Source organism: Rhinopithecus roxellana, chromosome 6 (assembly GCF_007565055.1).
Source record: "Rhinopithecus roxellana isolate Shanxi Qingling chromosome 6, ASM756505v1, whole genome shotgun sequence".
Taxonomy (NCBI): domain Eukaryota; kingdom Metazoa; phylum Chordata; class Mammalia; order Primates; family Cercopithecidae; genus Rhinopithecus; species Rhinopithecus roxellana.
The window spans coordinates 22,341,359-22,362,838 of NC_044554.1; the positions used below are offsets into that span (position 1 = coordinate 22,341,359).

The window sequence follows — 21,480 nt, forward strand, 5'->3', positions numbered from 1 at the left end:
CCCAGCTACTCGGGAGGCTGAGGCAGGAGAATGGCGTAAACCCGGGAGGCGGAGCTTGCAGTGAGCTGAGATCCTGGCCACTGCACTCCAGCCCGGGCGACAGAGCGAGACTCCGTCTCAAAAAAAAAAAAAAAAAAAAAAAAATGTAACACCACTCCTCAAATCTAGAAAGCAGAATACCAATGGAATTTTTTGTAAACTCAAGAAGCAACATTAATTTTGAATTGAAATTTTTAGAAGTAAATGATCCTCGACAAGTGATGTGTATAGTATCGTTTTTCAACTTTTGACAAATTTTTATCAACATAATGTCATCTCTCTGCTTTTGTTTCATCTCAAACCATTGATGAAATGCTTCTTCAGATGCCATGAAAATGGTCTCGTTCTTGTGTTCACAGTACGACAGCATACAGAGATATGTAAACCAATAGTTACTCCAGATAACCTAAGTGCTTTACTAAAAAAGAAAGTCGTTTAAGTTATAGTAATTTCATGATATATAAGCATATCTGTGGTTAAGAAAGTCTTATAGAGAAGTTTAAAATTTAGAAAACTTTCAAAGGTTGGGATATTTATAGAAAAGAGAAATTCAATGATAAAAGTAGCAAAACCATTAAGAAAATGCATTACCTCTACTAACCTTAGAATTACAATTTAAGTTTCTACGTACATTGTAAGCATTTGATAAATATGCTACTTTGGAATCACTTAAAAAATAAACTATGAACAAAACAAACATGAGCATACTAAGGAAAAATCTTTACATTTGCATTTAAATTTACAGATTAAATCCAATTTTATGTGTTTATTAATATGTTTATTAATATGTTACAATGAAAGCTCCAGTATTTTAAAGTATCACAAAGAATGTTTTCATTTTCAACATTAAAATATATATTAAAATATTATGAGGTTATAATTAGAACATTGCATTTGGATAAAATTAAAATACTTGTTTAATTTCAATACTCTCATATCCTATACTTAAGCATCAAGGGAAAGCAAAATTTGTATTAATGAACATACTGTATCTTATGAATAGTTTAAATCAACTGTGTTGATTTTTTTATAATGAAGCTATCCTAGAAAAAAAATATATTGTTAGTTCAGTCATGTCATTAGTTGGGCTAAAGAAGAAGACAGATTATACATATAATAATGCCTATAAAGTTCCAAGAATAATAGAAAAGTCCCCAAAGGATAGTTCATTAAATTTATTTTTATGTAGTTTACACATTACTTACACTCTTGAGTAAGGCTGTGAGAATTTAATTTTGTATTATTTCACTTACTTATCTCTGTGTTGTAAATAATACATAAAAGTGTTTAAGAAAGTAAACCAAATTATATTAAAAATTCACAATGATTTCCCTTTTTGTCCTATGAAATGCAATAGTTTGTTCATTAATTCTCAAACATGAAGACCTAAAGAATTTTCACTATTTATTTAATTATTGGTCAGTATTTAAAAAACGTTCCTATAAACACAACAATGTACATCAATCACCTTAATAACAATCCATACCTTACGGTTTTTAGCAACATCAAAACGGAAACAGCACACTCATGCCAAGTTTAATCCAACTCTAATCCTGAGTATTCCAATAATAAATTCACTTATTCCCATTAGCCTTTTCTTATCCAGCCAATTGCTCCAGGCATGAAAACTGCTGTTCAGTATCCCTTTGTTTCTAGTTTTATTTTATTTTATTTTATTTTATTTTGAGATGGAGTCTTGCTCTGTCCCCCAGGCTGCAGTGCAGTGTGCAGTCTTGGCCCACTGCAACATCTGCCTCTAGGCTCAAGCCATTCTCCTGCCTCAGCCTTCCTAAGTAGCTGGGATTACAGGCTCCTGCCACCAGGCTCAGCTAATTTTGTGTATTTTTGGTAGAGAGGGAGTGCTGCCATTTGGTCAGGCTGGTCTCAATCTCCTGACCTCAGGTGATGCCTGCTTTGGCCTCCCAAACTTCTCGGATTACAGGCTAGAGTCACTGCGCCTGGCCTGTTTCCAGTTTTAAATGTATATCCTTTATGTACATGAAAAATTTGAAGGAATAATTCATCTCACATTTCCATGAACTTGCATTCACACCTCTTTTCTAATGTAATCTAAATAATATTAATATTAAAATGTTATGTACAGTTCAAAGACTGCACAAAAGCCTGTCCATATTCACAGTATATTGCATGAGATGAGTCCAAGATGGCCTGCCATATAACTGAAATGACCATTGGCATGGGAAATAAGGAAGACAAGTTAAAAAATACACAAAAATGACACTGGTATTCTGGCTTTGTAGAACACACTTTTCAAAGGACAGATGATGTATACTGTTAAAGTAATTTTACTCAAAGCACATAGGATTTTCTCCTCCTTATAGACTTGGAATAATTCCTACCAAGAAAATTTGTCAGGACTGCCACATTCACAAATGCATTCTTCATTCATGTAATGACATAAAGATTTTTTTTTCTTCATTTTAGCTTATATAAGACAATTGCAAAATTAGAAGCATAAAGACTACATCTGAAGAGTTTGCCAGATTCTTCTATAAAAGGCAATGAAAAGGAAATTTATTTCATTTAGCAGTACTTAGGGTCCAAAACAAAATGACTGTTTGATATGAGGCTAGACGTCACAAAATTGGAAAATAGGGTCACTTTATAGGTTTGGCCTTGATACTAAATTGATGGCAGGCCAGGACGCGGGGTGAGGTCATTCACTACGTGTGTTAAAGAAAATTGTTTTTTTGAGAGACACTTAAGAATCTCTACAATGATGATGGAAATAAAATGGTGTAAACTTATATTAGTGTAAAGCTATGACGCGCTTGACAAAATAAATGTCAGTTTTCCTTATATAAAATGTAAGTAGGAAGAAAAATACTATTCTGATTCAAAATTAAATATAGAGTCTTTTGTTGGATTTCTTGACTTAATATGGAATTGTGGCAGAAATACTCTATCATGATTTCCAATGAGCCACTTCCTGGGATAATCCCTTCCCTTTGAGTGAAGGCAGAACTTGTGACATGCTTCTAATCAATAAGATCCGGCAAAGGTGATGGATAGCCACTACCATAATTATTTTATATTGGATTCCATCTTAAGAGGCTACAGTAAGAGATTTCCTCCCGGCCTTCAAGAAGTAAGCTGTCACATGTTAGTGGACCTCATAGCAATAAATTGAGAGAGACCACTTGGGGTCAGTGGCCCCTGACTGACAGCAACAGTATGGGGAATTCAGTTCCACATCTACAAGAAACTGAATCCTACCAATAACCATATGTGTTTGGAAGAGGTCTCCCAAGCTCCAGAAAGGGATACAGCACAACTAACATAGATTATAGTTCATAAGTTCATGATCAGGGAACCCACTTAAGCCATACCTGGATTATTGACCCATGAAAATGATAAGATAGTGAATATGTGTTGTTTTAACTCATTAAATTTGTTATGCAGTGATAGAAAACTAATACAAGGATAAAAATCATACTCAGAAATTTGTTGTGCACACAACATATGTATACATTTTGGTAGCAAAATGTGCAAGACATTTGTGTTTATAGTAGTTACAACAATGATAGAGTAGTGATAGAGGGTAGGAAAGAAGGGAAATGGGCTGGGTAAGATAATATATGCATATTGTATTCTATTCTTAGAAAATGCCTTTAAAATTACATTATCACATTGGATTTTAAAATAAAAGAGCAAACGGAAAAAAAACAAAAGCCCTGTATTTTGCATGTGAGGAAATGAGGCTTTGAGAGGTTCAAAACTCCAGGCTACACAGCTAATATAAGGGAAAGCTGGAGTGAAGCACATTTTCTTTCTCCAAACAAGTGACTTGGCAGTGAGTCTCCTGTTTGGTTTATGCCAGTTCACTTGGTTTAGAATAAGAAGGCATAGGTTTGACAGTAGCACACTCCAGTCCCTCCTTTCCCCATTCAGTTTTAGAGAAGAGTGATGGCAGAATTTGCAACCAAATAATAAAAGAGAAAGTCCCAAGATATGAAAAAAGGTGTTGGAAGCCAGCATTTCTCAGTCAAGACTAAGCAGAGGAAATGCTTTTGGCTTAGGCAGCCCACAAGTTATATTACATTGTTTAATCTGCAGTAGCTGCAACTAATTAGTTAGGAAACATTATGTTTGTTTTGTCAGTATAATTTCCATTTTTCTATTACTGCATATACTTTTATGTATGTTTATATCTATCTTTTTCAAACATTATAAAGATGAGATTATTACATCTTTTAATATTATAGCTTTTAGTATTATAATCCAAATATGAATTGCATACATATCTGTTAAATGAATAATTGGCTTAATATTTCTATATCTTGGTATGCATATCTGTATAGAACAAAGTGCCATATATGTCTGATTATGTAATAATTATTATACTAACCACTATTTTGGAGGGAGTTGAAAACTGATTTAGAGAGAAAAGTTCTCAATTTGCTGAGTCATTTTAGGTACATAAATAAAATGCCAAATTATTTTTATACTACAGGCTGAAGCTGTTCTCATCAAAATCAATTTGCATTTGGTGAAGGTGATATTCAATATAATTCAACAGCTTCTACTTTCCTATATATATCAGGGGCTATTTTTTCACTGAAGAGTCATTTAGTACAGTTATTTTTGGTTATTTTAGTTACTGTATTAAAAATAATTACTACTATCTGGAATGGACAAAAATGTATTTCATGGTGTTAATAACTGGGCTAAAAATATTCAAACATCCCATTGAAATTATGCTTTCAACAAAAAGTGAGCTGCTTTTGTTTATTTTCATCTAATTTTCTATTCTATAGGATGTATTGATCTTTTGTCAAAACATCTCAAAACACATGACTTTGAACAGATGGATTTTATTCGATTTTTGTTGTTTGTGCCAATATTATTTTATGTTAAGTGTATTTGATTTTTCGCAATCTCTTCAGCATTGTCTTCAGGGATGAAAGAAAAGAGTAAGTAACACTTGCAAAGTGTCTCCTATGTGTCTGACACTACCCCGTAGCTTTTTTTTGCATTGCCTTTCTTTAACCACCTCCACAACATTTTGAGTTATGTACTATTCATACCAGTTTTACGACAAAGCAGCTGAGACTGCTAAGGAGGGTTAGAAACTTGCTGTAGGTTGTCCAGCATACAAAAAAGCTGATAACTCATCGTTTTTCTCTTGACTTTCACATCCTTGTTCTTTCTACCTTTGATCATCACTCTAATTGTCAAGAAAATATTCTAGAAAATCAATATAAATCCTTACTCCTTTATTGAATCCCACTTCTCTTTGCTTATTTTTCTGCCAGTTCACATACATGTTACATTTATATGCCTACGTTTCACATTAATATTAGCATCTATCCTCCTATCCTTGAATATTGTGAATGTCTTCACTCTCATGTAATCAATTATTCATTCCTTTAACTTTATTTTATTAAGAGTGGATAAGAAAATGTGCTAAGCTACCTCCAGCTGGAAGCAAAGCCTATAATGTCACTTCCTTAGCAGGAACACAATATCCAAGCAACCTGTCAGGAGAAATGATAATATTTCTGTGGAACTCACCCTGAGAATAAAAACTTCCTTTGTTACTGAGTAAATAAATCCACGTTTTCACCAGAATTTACCAGGAAGAAATTGTGATTTCAGAAGAGATTCAATCTGAGCTTTACTCTATTTCCATAGCTTTATGCTCAATATATTCCTAAACAAGGCTTACAATGAAAAAGTGAACACTTTGGGAGGCTGAGGCGGGTTAATCACGAGGTCAGGAGTTCAAGATCAACCTGGCCAAGATGACGAAACCCTGTTTCTACTAAAAAACTACAACAATTAGCCAGGCGTGGTGGCAGGCACCTGTAATCCCAGCTATTTGGGAGGCTGAGGCAGGAGAATCACTTGAACCTGGGTGGCAGAGGTTGCAGTGGGCCGAGATTGTGCCACTGTACTCTAGCCTGGGCTGGGCAACAGAGTAAGGCTCTGTCTCAAAAAAAAATAAAATAAAATAAAATAAATAAATAAATAAATAAATAGAAAAAGAAAAAAAAAAGAAAATGAATACTATGTAATTGCACTATCAAAATAATAAAATAGAAAAAGCCATCTTCTATGGGAAAGGAGAAATTCAGTGTTAAGGCCCACTTTGTAGGATCTGTTTAGTTTCAGCAGTTAGGGTAGAACACAGTTGTCCTGAGGGTGACAGCTTTGCTTTGTTTTGGTCTTCCACGAGAAGCAGAAGAGATGGCATATTTGTTTTAACTCTTTCTATTTTAAGAATTGGCTGATCTGAAAAAAATTAGTTTTCTCATAAAATGTTCACATAATTGATATTGGAGAAATGTTAAGTGACTCTTAGCCATAACTTATTCAAATCACATGGAGTAGCTCATCATATTTTGCCTCAGTACCTCTTTATTTACCATACCGCATTTGAGAGCAGCAGTATACTCACAAGCAAAGGTGATCCAACCTATTTATTCAAACTTTCGTGTATCTTATTCATTCATTATGATTAAGCTTCCTTCAGAATTCAACTTTGAAGCAAACAAAAAAATGTGTTTAAAATACCTCATAAATGAAGCTATATTTTCAATGATTTCAAGATGCCAATATTCCCTATTAAATTAAACTTAGACTATTTATTTGTCTACTGGGCCCAACATATGCTGGCCCTAGCTTTTTATATACTCTGGTCCCTTTCAAATACTCTGTGTTGCAGCAAAACAAAACAAACAAAATAAAAATAGTCTATTGTCCTGCATATTAAGTAGATAAGTCACTGAAAGGAAAGAAACAGAGCTAATTGTGGTCTAAAGGTTATAGTTAAGACTCAATATTAGATGCTGCCTAATTTTCTGGTAAAATCAGGAGGGTCGGACCACAAGCTCCCTCCCATCCCACGCCCTCACCCACAACCCCAACTCTGCTCTAATGGATCAGGTTCCCTCGCCCAACAATCCTCTTTATCAAGGGGGTCAGGAATTTCCGTTTCCTGCCAGTCTGAGCAACTATTCAGCAGAGCCAATCAAGTTTTCCTGTAGGACCTAGGGGTGCTCCAACCTTTTGATACTAAAAACCCAGCCTTGCACAGCCTCTGGTTGTTCAGTGTTCCCCAGTACAACCCCGTGTGGCTCTGTGTTATGTGTGGTGTCCTGTTCCCTCAAACTTTGAGCATATGTGACTAATAAGCTGCTGTTGATGTCATCTGTCCAGTGTCAGGTGCAATGTGCTCAGCCCTCGCCATAACCCCAGGACAGGCAGGAATCTCTCCTTCATCACCAGGATGATTAGGAGGCAATTAAATCATTAAATATTGGACAAAATACCAACCTGATAATTAACCAAAGAAATAATACTTAGAGCAAAATGATATAAAATTTGGCTTCTGAACTAAGTTACAATATCTTTTTGTGACAATTACATGATTTAAAATTTCCATAGTGAAAAATGAATGAAAAACAATTTCTTAGTTTGGGAGTGCAAAGTAGCAGAACTTTTCTGATAAGAAATTTGAGAAGATGTTTAAGGAACGTCCAAAATATCCTTTTCCTTTTACTCACTGATTTTATTTCTGTAAATATATTCTAAGGATAAGGCATCATTTTTTCATTGCAGCATTGTTTATAATAATGGAAAGGGGGAGACGACATAAATGTCAATCAATTAGAAAGTGGTGGAAGGAAATAATTAAACATCTATACAATGTAATAAAATCCAGTCATTACATTTATGTTTGTGAAGAGCTTTTGAGGTAAAAGGAAAATGTATTTACTGGGCAATTTATACCATATTAAAGATATGTATCTGAACTATATTACAATGTACTTTCAACTTTTAGTGTGTGTACACACGTGTATAAAAAAGGCAGGAAGTAAAGGAAAAAACAAATTGTAAAATTATGGCTTCTATTTTTGTTATAATTTTTACCACTACCATATTTTATAGGAAATATTTTACATATTAAAATATATTATTTTATTATATATACATACATGCAAATATATACATTTATAAGTATACATACAAGAAGAAGGCTGAGAATGATACATGCATTTATCATTCAGCTACTGTAAGCTGAAAGCTAGGGTGGCATTTGCCTTTGAGATCTCTAGCTATAAAGGAAAGCAGAATAACAAAAATATTCATGAGAAAATGGGGAAATATGTGTTCTCTATATTCCATTGGTAAAATTATTTGAACAAAGAGAATTGCAAAAATTTGTACATGTAAATATATGTACACATAGTGTGTGAAACGTATTTTAATTTTCAACATATAGCTTCATGTGTTCATTGTTTCAGGTACATTAGCTCCACTTCAAGTTGTGAGTTCTTTAAGCAAGGACTCTACCACAGACTTTTCCCACACCTATCAAAAAATGCTGCCTTGTTGTTTATTATTCCCTTACAATGTATTTACAGAAGAAAATTAGTGAGTAAAAGGAAAAGGATATTTCGGACGTTCCTTAAACATCTTCTCAAGGCTGATTCCATATTCAATATTACAAATCTACTTGTTTATAGTAGGAGATAGTTCTTTATTTATTGTGACTCTTCCTTCTGTTAGTCCACATTATTTAAAATAGATTTAACAGTTACAGAAGGTGGACAAATTGTGTTTATAGTGTTTTTAATTATTTGGGTAGAACATGAGAATTTTGTTGTAGTTGCTTTATTAAAACTAATCTGCTGATCACAATATTATTTGAGAACTGTCAATAGGATATATAGAACTATTCTTACCACATTTCATCTACAGTCTGAATATAAATCTCTGAATAACTTCTATTTTAGGTTTGTAGATTTTCATTATAAACACTTATAATCAAGGAAAAAAGAGGAGAATATTTGTATTTGGAAGAAATAATCATACTTTCAAGTTATTTCAGAAGAAAATAGAAAACCTTTAACTACAAAGAAAGTAATATATTTATTTTTATATTTTATGTCCCCTAAATATTTATGATTATCACTATTTTCTTTAGATTTCTGCATATATAATTTATTTGGTTGCGTAGTGGGACTAATAAATTTATGCAAATAAGATCAATATTACAAATGTAATAAATTTAATTCAAAAAATCTTCTCCTATATTTGACAGAGGGCTTATTGCTGTGTTTATTTGTATGTATGCATATATGTACCTTTTCATTTTCCCTGCCAAATGAATACATAATCAACTCAATGTTTTCACATATTGCCAGTGGTGGAAATTTCATTGATAAATACAAGAAAATGGAAAGTCTGACTAGCTATTTTTGTCTTTTTTAAAAGCTGTTCTTAATCACTTCTACTCAGATTTTTAAAATTTTAGGTAGAAAAACTTTACCACTGAGTAGCAATGAAGGCAAGGAGAGGTAAGAATTCTATAACAGGATTAGGACACAGTCTGTGAGTTTAATCATGGCTAATTGTCAACTTTCTTCCGGATTCTAAGAATGTCACAATCTTCCTCAGAAACTTAATAGACTAGTTTATGAAATATTGATAAGATATCTGAACTATTTTCTTCAGATTTCTGAGATCTCTCAGAATATTGTTGTCTCTTTCAGTCTGATTCAATTATTTAGAATTGTTATTATGTTGTCAGATGTGTAATTCTGGCTGGTATATTAGAAAGAGGTACATTAGGCCCGCAGTTTTCTTTTTTATGCACATGAAATCAATACTATAATGGAATATTTAGAAACCATCATTTATAAGAATCTTATGCCAAAACAAAATTCATTCATTACCTGTGTTTTATTTTATATGTAATACTTTAAATATTTAAGTATAAAAAAATTGTACAATCAAAACAATTTTGAGAATGACTAAAAAAATTCAGAGAAATATGGTGTTTTTATTACTATTTCAGGAAATACATTATAAAAGCTGCCAAAATTGTAATTAAATAAAAAAATCACAAAATAAAATAAATAAAATTTTCTCCCAAAAAATGAGTTGTATAGCTGGATAAAACGTTAAAAAACAACCAACCACTTCAGCATTTTGGAAATTAAACAAAAGTTTATAACAAACTGAGCAGCATTTGTTCATGAGAAGCTGCTGATCTTCAAGTAAGAACACTGGTGTATTAGTCTGTTTTCACACTGCTGATAAAGACATACCCAAGACTGGGCAATTTCCAAAGAAAGAGGTTTATAATGGACTTACAGTTCCACGTGGCTGGGAAAGCCTCACAATCATGCCGGAAGGCAAAGTCAAACCTCAGTGGATGGCGGAAGGCAAAGAGAGAGCTTGTGCAGGGAAACTCCTCCTTATAAAACCATCAGATCTCATGAGACTTATTCACTATCATGAGAACAGCACTAGAAAAACTCTCCCCCATGACTCATATACCTCCCACCGGGTGCCTCCTACAACACGTGGGTATTCAAGATGACATTTGGGTGGGGGGCACAGTCAAACCATATCAAGTGGGAATATTGGTCATGATTGGCTTGGGCTGCTTCCATCCCCAGCTCAGTTGTCATGATAGTTCTATTGGACAGGGCAGGGTATGAAAACCAGAAGCTTTATTGCTGGAGGGGATGAAACAAGTGGTAGACTTGCAAATTATTTGGGGGTTAAACTGGGAGACTAGGAATTGGGACATCCATAAATAGATTTAATAAGTTCTCAATATATCCCTGGGTAAATGGAGGCTGAGTTCATGTTTGGCAGAAACCAGAGAGAGCCCAAACTGTTCACACAAATCTAACCAAAAGAAGGTTACACAGATGTGCAGCACAGAGAGAAGTTTCAGTGGAAAGTAAAATCATAGTCATACTTGGAAACTGTCAGACTCACAAACTGCTTGTGCTTTGAATGTCTCTCCATTTCATATACAAATTTATCAACAAAGTTTTGCAAATCTTAATGAAGTCAAAATAATTGAATCATAAAAAATAGGTACAAATAGGTTTTCCAACTACAATGAAACTAAGTTAAACATCAAGAACAGAAAGAGACTGGAAAAATCCCCAAATATTAGGGAATGTAAAAGCATGTTTCTAAATAAACAATAGGTAAAAGAAGAAATTACAAGGGAATTAAGAAATCTTTTGAACTGAATAAAAATGAAAAAAAAAAAAATGCATGGGATGCACTAAAGCAGTCCTTAAAGGAAAATACTTAGTTTTATTTTTATTTATTTATTTATTTTTCTTGAGACGGAGTCTCGCTCTGCCGCCCAGGCTGGAGTGCAGTGGCCGGATCTCAGCTCACTGCAAGCTCCGCCTCCTGGGTTTACGCCATTCTCCTGCCTCAGCCTCCCAAGTAGCTGGGACTACAGGCGCCCTGCCACGTCGCCCGGCTAGTTTTTTGTATTTTTTTTAGTAGAGACGGGGTTTCACCATGTTAGCCAGGATGGTCTCCATCTCCTGACCTCGTGATCCGCCCGTCTCGGCCTCCCAAGGTGCTGGGATTACAGGCTTGAGCCACCGCGCCCGGCTAATACTTAGTTTTAAATGTCTATGTCAGAAAACAAGAAAGTTATCCAACTAATTAATTTTTCACCTTAAGAATCTAGGAGAAAAAGCTAACTAAAAAATAAATGAAAGAAAAGAAATAGATGATATATAGACCAGAAATCAGTAAAACAGAACACACACACACACACACACAAACACAAAAAAAAAAAAAAAGGAGAAAAAATCAATAAAAGCAAAAGTTGAGTCCTTGAAAAGATTGGCAAAATTGACAAATCTTCAATTAGCTTTACTAAGAAAAAATTGAAGACACCATAATAAAAATTAGGAATAAAAAAGGGCTTCACTGTGTGACCTAAGAGAAGTGAAAAGGGTAAAGTATTATGAATACATTTGTGACAATAATTATAAAACATAGGTGAAATGAATACACTTTTAGAAAGACTCAAATTACCAAAATTGATTCAAGAAGAAAGAGAACATTTAAATAGTCTTATAACAAATAAAGGCATTGAATTAGTAACTGGATGTCTTCTTACTGCAAAAGAATGCTTAGGCCAGGTGACTTCATCGGTGGATTCTACCAAATATTCAAAAAATGAATACTACTAATTCTTCACGAACTCTATAGAAAAACAGAGCCAGAAACACTTCCCAACACATTCTACATGGTCAGTATTATGAGATTACTCAAAGATATCACAAGAAAACAAATCTACAGAAGAATATCGCTCATGAATATCAACAAACAATTACTTAAAGCAAACTAAATCATGAAACATTACTGGCAAGAACACAAAATGACACACTCACCTTGACTATGTGGCAGTTTCTTAAGTAGTTAGACAGAAACTTATCATACAACCCAGAAATTTTATGTCTAGTAAACTACCCAACAAAAATTGCATATTATATATCTATACTAAAATGTGCATGCAAATATTATTTAAAATATGGGGAAAAATCTCACAGAGAAACAAAATGTTGACTTTTTAAACAATGAGACATATTTAGCAATAAAAAGGAGCAAATCAGTGGCACATGCTACAACTAACCTAAAAACTAGTAACCTAAAAAACTAGTCAGTGAGAGAAACCAGACACCAAAACTGTACATTGAATGATCCAATCTATATGAAATGCTTGGAAAAGGCAAACTTACAGAGACAAAAAGTAAATCAGTAGTTAGTTTTTGGATGAGGGATGTTGGAAGCAGAGATTGCTAACAGCCTCAAAGGAGTTTTTTGCAAAGATGGAAATCTCTAAAACAGGATTGTGGTAATGACTGCACAACTCCATAAATGTATTAAAGTCATTGATTTGTACACTAACAATAGATATTTATGATATGTAAGTTATATCCAAGAAAACTGTTAAAATAATGATAATAATAATAATATAAAGAGCTATCCACATGTGGTACTACTGCCAACTAGGATCCAATGAGATCTGTTATAATTTGTCTCTGTTTCTAAAAACTCATAAAGATGGTGACTAATGCAGAACAGAAAATGAGCCCCTCTTTCCTAAGAAGACAATGCTATCTTTTCAAACTTAACAACATTTTTAGTGTTCTTCACTATTATAATTGCTAAGTCTTTCTAGCCTTGCAGATGTAGCCAGTCCATTATAGAACTGTACATAGCAAATGCCTTTTTTAAAAACCAGAAGAATTTCTCTGGCTTGTTTCAAACAGCTGTGTTTCTGAAGCCATAAGATGGAGTTTTAAATAAGAAATAAAAGGAGATTCATTTTTTGAGCATCACATTTTGTTCTTTTTTTTTTTTTTTTTTTCCTGTTCATTTCTCTTTAAGAGAAGAGGAAATAACATTTGTTGAGCATACAGTAAGTACAATACTTTGTGTTAGGTTCACTTACAATTATGAGATACATGGAGTTCATTTTATTTACAGATGAACAAACTTATTCTCAAAATTTACATGGGTTAGAGCTGAATTTCAACACAGGTATTTATAATTCCAAAACTTATTGCCTATTCTCTCCACTCTGTTGCCTTGTGTTTTGCTGAGGACTTTCAAAACTATTGTACAGTTGTTGATAAACACTTACATCTTTGAAGTTAACAGGTTAAAAGTTAAAGGATATATTTTCTAAAAATTGTGAACCACTTAATAGAAGATTACATGCCTGTGTTTCTCTCTAGGTACATTAAAAATTATACACCATGGTGCACCTGTATAGCTGTGTGTGTATACACACACATACATAGTTATGGGTATGAACAATAAATTTATTAATTCCTTGACTGTTGTCTCAGTTGTTCCTAAAATTTTGTAGTAATAATTACTTACATTTCAGGTCCTCCTACTAAATTGTTAGTACATTAAAAATCTGGGTCTTTGTTGTGTTCACTCTATTAATCTAGCACCCAACAAAATTTAAGTCATACCATGGATGATAAATGAATGATCATCAATGAATAAATATTTAAAAATGTATCCACTATGAGTTACAGAAACAGTTTATTTTATGCTGTATACATTTTTTAATAAGGAGAAAAAAGTATATTTCCTTTTTGAAAAAAAATTTCACTGCAGATATTGTTACAGCAGTGGCTTTCAAGCTTTTGGTTTGGGGAAACATATCATCTTTAATATTACTGAGTATCTCAAGCAGTTTTTCTTTATATATGTTACAGCTATGTATATTTTCCATATTATAAGTTAAAATTGAGAAGTAAATATATTTATTAACACATTTAAAATAATAAACTTGTTCCATGTTAAAATAAATATTTTATTAAAAATAACTATTTTATAAGCAAAATTCATGAGAAGGGGAATGCTGTTTTAAATTTTTGTAAATCGGCTTAATTTGGACTTAATAGAAGCCAGCTGAATTTTCACAGCTACTGCTGTATCAAATCTTTTGTGAAGTCACACATTAAATAACCTCTGAAAAACTATATTGTATAGTCATAAAAGGATGAGCGTGAAAAAAGCAAATTCTGCCTTGGCATTACTATTAAAATAGTCTTGACTTTGTAGACCCCCTTGAAAGAATCTTTGAGATCATGAGGGTCCCACTGACATTATTTTGAGAACCACACAGAAGAACGTTAAAAACCAAACCAAACAAACCGTTACTTCTCTCTTCTATTCTGAAATTATTTTTGTTTTCCTAAATAATTTTTTTCTTTTACTTCCCAGGTATGCTTGTTTTATATAACTTTATAAACTATTTATAAAGTTAGAACTGTCTATTAAAATATTATAAAAGGTTCATAGTAGTTTTACTATCAATGAGTTTATGTAACCAAAATTAAAATTCACTAATGGCCATTTTCCACCATAAAAGAACAGATATACTACATTTTATTCTTTACTACTTCCTTGCTTAAATCTTTGTCTTGTCTCACAAAGACAGCTAAATTATTAGTTTTGCTAGTTTTTTCACTATTGATGAAGCTTTTGCATACTGCTGTTTCACTGTGAACATGAAAAACAAACAGTAATTATACAATTTTATTATGGAAAATTTAAACATATGGAAATGTAATATAAGACTACAATAAAATCCAATGTGGTTAATCTCTAGGTCCAACAATCAATAAATTATGTTCAATTTTATTTCATCTACATCTCCACCATTCTCTACACTTAGCTAATTTTGAAGCAAATTTCAGATATCATTTAATCTGTAAATATTTTAGTTTGCATTTCCAAAAGATACATTCAGTGGTAATTATAGTTAATAACAATATATTGTATTATAGAACAATGCTAAGATAGTTGTTGTAATAACTCTAGGTAATTAACATAAGCATTATCTCATGTAGTTATCACTGTTTCATGAAACATATAAACTTGTATATATACTTCAAAACATCGTGATGTATATGATACCATTTTATCAGACAATTTAAAAAACACATAAATTCAATTAAAACATTAACATATAAATGAAAGTATAGCTAACAATAAATCCTTAATATCAACAAATATTTAGTCAATCAAACTAGGCTTTTTGTTGAGCAGAAAATGACACAGAAACTAGTCAGGAGTGTAAATGTTCTTTGCCATCGTTTCCCTGGCAGTGGTTTAAAACTTCCAGACACTGTCAAAGATTGTAACTTCTGGTTCTAGCCTCATATGTAGATGTATTTAAAATAATTAAAAGTAGAAGTAGAATATAAAATGCAGATTGTTTTAAAAGACTTAATATAGTATGGGATTATTTTTCCTAAGACATATGGAAAATATATTCAGTAGTAATCAATACAGGGTAACTATAACAAGGAAACCATTTTTAGTATTACTTTAGGTAGATATCAAAAGAAAAAGGGGCATTCAGAGAAAAGATATAGCACATTACTAGCGAATTTATTGTCCAAAACAATAACCTCTTCTCTTTTTGTGAAATGTATATATGGAAGAAATTAAATTTACTTTTGAGACTAGAATATTTACTAAAGAGCTAGCATTTATTTTTGTAATGTTATGTTTTAAAACTTGTTTCTAGTTAAAGTAAAAGAATAACTAAAGAGTAGGAAAGATAAATAATAAGGTTGAAGGAACAGTTCTTTTTTTTGTAGAGTACTTATATGTATATTTTTTATTATACTTCATGTTCTAGGGTACATGTGCACAATGTGCAGGTTTGTTACATACGCATATATGTGCCATGTTGGTGTGCTGCACCCACTAACTCATCATTTACATTAGGTATATCTCCTAATGCTATCCCTCCCCCCTCCACCCACCCCACAACAGGAATAATTCTTAATAGAGTATAAAATAATACAGCTAGAAAACAGGCACATTGGCATAGGTTCTGATGATTTAGGGAAAAAAATGATTTTAATGATTTTAAGATTCTGTTGTGCATCATGAAAAAATAATTTTGGCATTGTTAGAAAATATTATGTTGTTTTGCTTTATGAGCTGGAGGAAACTGAAATCGTTTGTAGCAAGTAATTACTTCCACAAAAGGAGCCCTTGGATTTTAAGATTCACCCTGGAATTTTCATCAGTACTTAAAATATAGTTTGAACAGCAATAAAACTTGAAAGTCTGAATTATCTGTCTCTGGCAGAAGAAAAGTTACCTACTCTTAAAAGGAAAACAACATTAGACTCCTAATCAATTCATTTTCTGTGAAAATAAGAAGAAATTTTCTCAAAGCAAAACCTGTTCCACATCCACATGTTCCACTGTCTAAGATCTGCAAGGAACAATAGCAATTACACTAAAGAAAGACCCTTTTTGTTACATCAGTGCTTAAAAAAGAAAACACAGTATATATACCACCTTAGATGTACTGCCTATACATATATAATACATAAATTATATGTATTTGAATATTTTCTATTGATGCACATTGTCCATGAAATTCGAAGAACATACTTGACCAAAAATATAGGTAATATTCATTTTTTGAAATTTCATTAACTTGGAACAATTTATATTTCATCTCATTGATTTAAATATAGACTATTTAATTATAATATAAAAATTTCATATATCTTTCAAAAAGCTTCCAGGTCATGAAAGGCAAAGGAAGATTGAGGACCTATCAGATTGGAGGAGATGCAAGAGTCAAACAATTAAATGCAATGTGGGATCCCGAACTGGATCCTGAACTGGATCCTGGACCAGGGAAAAAAAAATGGTGGGTTAGTGGAGAAACTCAATATTTGTATAAGGCTTATATATTTTAATATTATCATATATATGTTAATTTCCTGGGTTTGATCACTTTTTTGGGATTAGAAGTTAATATTAGTAATGTTGGGCAAAGAGTGGGCAAAAGGAATGTCTGTATTACATTTGGAAATCCAAAATTATTTCCAAATAAAAAGTTCACCATTAGCTTTGGCTTATAAAGGAACACAAACAAACAAAACCCCAGCATAAATTGACAGTGAGTGCTCAAGTTGAGTAGAAATAGGGGAATTTATTTCTTAGAAGAATTCAAGACAGATTTTTAATTTCCTGTGTAAGAACGTCTTGTATTCCTACAACCAGTGACCATATTTCTTAATACAGCAATTCCTGCGGAGCATTGTAATACCATGTGCATTAAAACATATGGTTAATGAAAAGAATGATGCAAATAGGTACCATTTAGTACCTCCTCATATTGATGATCATGTCATAAATGTCTTTTACGTTCAAGTGTATATCCTGCTTGTTTTTTCACATTTCTAAAAACACAAATTTTGTTATAAAAAGTTTTCCAAAATGTCCTGAGTCATCTAAAATGAAACCCAAATGTCAGTACATACGTCAATCTGACATTAGAATAAAAAAAAATTAGATTATACGATTTGCTTTACCTGAAACTGTGTGATCCTTTGAGTCTCTTGTTATTTTTATCCTTGCATGAGGAAAGATGTAGTGCATAGTTTTCCCGTTCATCTGTATGATCTAAGACATACATGTAATAAGGTAAAAAACCAACATTAAAGACACTTAAAGTGCAATATATATAATTAGAATGGTTCATTTCCAAGCACATTGATTAAATCAATGGAACATAGTAGGAGATTCTCACATGATGGCAATTTAAACACCTTACATGAACACTATATAATGATATTGCTGGTTCTGAGATCTTACGGTTTTTGCATTTGTAACCAATGGCTGTTGCAAACTGATTTGTTGTATTTGAAAAATTAATAAGTGCATGCAATAGGTTCTGAAGAACGTTTATTACTACAGTAGTATGCAGTCAATATTGATGACCTCAGATAGAGAATGTATATGGAAAATGCCAGCTGCTGATTTTGCTCTGGACAGCCTAGGAATGGAAAAGCATTTTTAATTTTCAGCAATTAAGTGGTGCCGGGGAGAAAAAAAGCAGAGAAGATCCTCCTACTTTGACATCTCTATTATCATAATCAAGATTGCTTTATGTTTATGTTGCTTGATTTATTGTGGCATTGTACTTCTGCTGAGCCCATGTACTAGAAGTTTCATTGTAAACGAGATCCAGAGGCTAATTCTATATAAATAAATAAAGTCTTTGTTCACTTAATACATTTCAAAATTCAAAGCTTGCATTATTGATAGTGTTATGTCTCCTAGACATTCCTTAGGGGAGAATAAGTAACACTTAAAGCTACTGTTGCAAATCTGAGATTTCAGTTCTCATTATTGAGACTTGAATATGAGAATATTATAGACTGCATTATCTGTGTTTCCACCTGGTGAAATGAAGTTTCTGAAACAAAAGTAAATTGCAAAATGCAAACTTGTACTTTATATTTTATGGAACTTTGCTTTCAAAAGAGATTTATGAAATAATGAAAGACAGAAATGGCAAAATGTTTACTCTTATCTGTATTAACAGGACTTTATTTGTATGGAATGTTGTATGTATTGTCATAAGAAAAATTTTGACTTAAATTACAACCAAAATAAAGTTTAATATAGACGAAGATTTCATATTTCCTATTTTAGAATGTTTAAGAAGTGCGTTCCCAAAAGATGAAACAGAATTTAGGACCAAAGAGGTATACATTTTGTGAAGAAAGGTTCCTTAGAAAACTCTTGTGACCTTAATGTGTCCTAGTATTTCCAGCTATAAAATTGTTAGAATTCTGGATATTAAAAATAAAACAGATATTTTAAAAACTAAAGCTAAAATTTTAGCCTTTAGCTAGTTTTCTCTTTAGGAAAGAATAAGCTTAAGCAGGCCTTAGGTTAACATAAAATATTCCCTAAACAATAGCAAAATCCTGTTAAATCCAGGAATATTATGTGAATTCTGCAGAGTAAAACAAAAATACTGTTTACTAAATTATAAAAACATTAGGGTAAGTATAATAAGTCAATTCAGATAATTCATACTAATGTTAACTTTGTAAACCATTGAAAACCTTATTCATATTTGTAATAAGTGCTTACATTTTTCTTCTTTTTCCCTCTCTTGCCTGCTGTTCACTCTTCTCTCCTGTCTCTATCTCTTTTGTCTGTCTCTCAGTCGGCCCCTCACTCTTTCCTTTATCTCTGTTACTTTGCCCTCCCTACATCTTTTTCTCCTACTTTTTTTCCTTCTTCTTTCTTTTCCTTTCCTAATCTGCATTTAAAAATCTTAATTTTTTACTAAAAATAAAATCGTGTGTATTGAAAATTTTGTAACTATTAGGTGTAACTGAACTTTGCTTTGGTACTGCAGATAATTCAGTAAAATTGGCTGTTACCTCATTTTATTTCAATCTGTTCTAATCTCAGGTATTAGTTAATAATAATTCCAAAACGTTATTCTTTCCATTTGGTCAAAAATAAACTAAGAAAACACAATTTTGTCTTTTAGTATTCTTTCCATTCAGACTGGGGAGATGTTGATGTAATCTCATATTGAATCTATCACACAGTTTAGAACAGTCATCATCAGGCTTCCTAATTTTTTTCACCAGTTTTATCAAATAGCCACTATTGCCTTTTATTTTATAGTAGAAGGAATGTTGCACATCTTAATTTTCTTGAATATTGCTTTCAGAGCATCTCATACAATCTCCTCTAGTTTCACAGACTGCCTACGCTGTCTGCAAGCAGCTTCATAAATCCACTTAATAAATCAGAAACACGAAAGTACCATAATTATGATCAGCATGATTAAAAGTCTATATGTCTTCCATGTATGAATTAGATGTATGAGCTAGATGAATTTCAGTTTTTTAGTAACCACAGAGGGTGAATGTTGAGAGAGTCCTGTAGCAGATGGGGTTATGGGTAGGTGTTGCTACTGCCAACTAAGAGTAGGCACAAAGCCAAGGGGCAGAACTGATGTCAAGTGGTGCTACATTCCCCTCCCCAAGGGGATGGTCTCTGTTATCACTGTCTTTTGGTGATTCCTCATTGATAGGATTACTGCCTATAGGCCTCCCAGAAAGAGGGCTGTTCTTCCCTACCTACAAATATTTCAAAAAGAGTTATTTTCATGAATCAAGCCTGCATATATAAAGAGTATGTTAACAAAAAGGGAATGAATTGAGCCCTTTACTTCATACACAGAAGACAGATAGCCTTTATGCCCTTTTTGTTAACTTACTGTGTATTCGTACAGACATTCACCCATTCCCTCATTTAAATACCACACATTCTAGATGCAGGAGACAGAGTGCCCTGCTGGGTTCCTAGCACTGTACACATATATAACATGGTAGTTGGGATAGAGAGCTGCTGGCTCTCAAGAAGCTCACAGCCCAAGACCTAATACATGGGGTACTATTGGAGCACAAAGGAAGAACACTTACCCCAGATTTCTGGGGAAGTAGGGGTGGTAGTGTCAGGGGAGTCTTCTTGCATGATGGGGCATGTACACGGACACCTGGGTGATGATTAGGGTTTGCCAAGGGATGAGTGGAGGAAAAGTGTCCAAGGAGAGAAAACAGAACATTCAAATTCCTAGAATCAAGAGAAAGAGTGGCTCTTTCATGGGAACTTAATGTACCTCAATCAAGCAGTTGCAGAGGAATTGCAGATGATGTGAGTATAAGTGCAGAAAGAGAAGGGATTTTATAAGAGTCAAGAACTGTTGACCTTTACAACTACCTTGTGAAAGATATTAGTCTTATAGAGTAAGTGACTAAAGTAAAATAAAAAAATAAGAGATTAGGCTATCTGTGCAATTCACAAAGCAGAGCTGAATTTCTACTGAAGAAGGCAGAGGTTAAGCATAGATAGATACATAGATACACACACACATACACACATATATAAGTATACATATATATTTGAAATGAAGCAAATATGGATTTTTATATTTGGTTTATTTTATAATTAATATGACTGTGTGTCTAACAAAAATTTTCAGAAATATTCTTCTATTCCTCTAATGTTTGTTTTATGCAAATGAGTTTTAAAAGGAGATAAATTAGTGTTTGCATTAGTATTATCGGTTTTATTACTTTTGCCTCCAAAGCATTTTATGAATATGAGTTCTTGTTATGCATATGTTTTCAAATAAAAGCATCTGAGTTTATTAGTACCAAGAGCTCAATATTAGCTTTTTATGATTAGAGATGCAAAGAAGTTAATAACATGAGAATGCCATTTTGTGATTCTCCAAGTCAAAATATAGTTATGATGAGT

At 32.7% G+C, this 21,480-nt stretch overlaps 1 protein-coding gene across 1 annotated transcript in view; it reads right to left on the reverse strand.

Annotated features, from left to right (window-relative positions):
• PCLO (piccolo presynaptic cytomatrix protein) overlaps positions 1-21,480 on the reverse strand; it is a 404,629-nt gene that overhangs the window by 126,265 nt on the left and 256,884 nt on the right. The window contains 1 exon segment of the mRNA XM_030932711.1: positions 17,718-17,808. Coding sequence (XP_030788571.1) covers positions 17,718-17,808 — 91 coding nt within the window.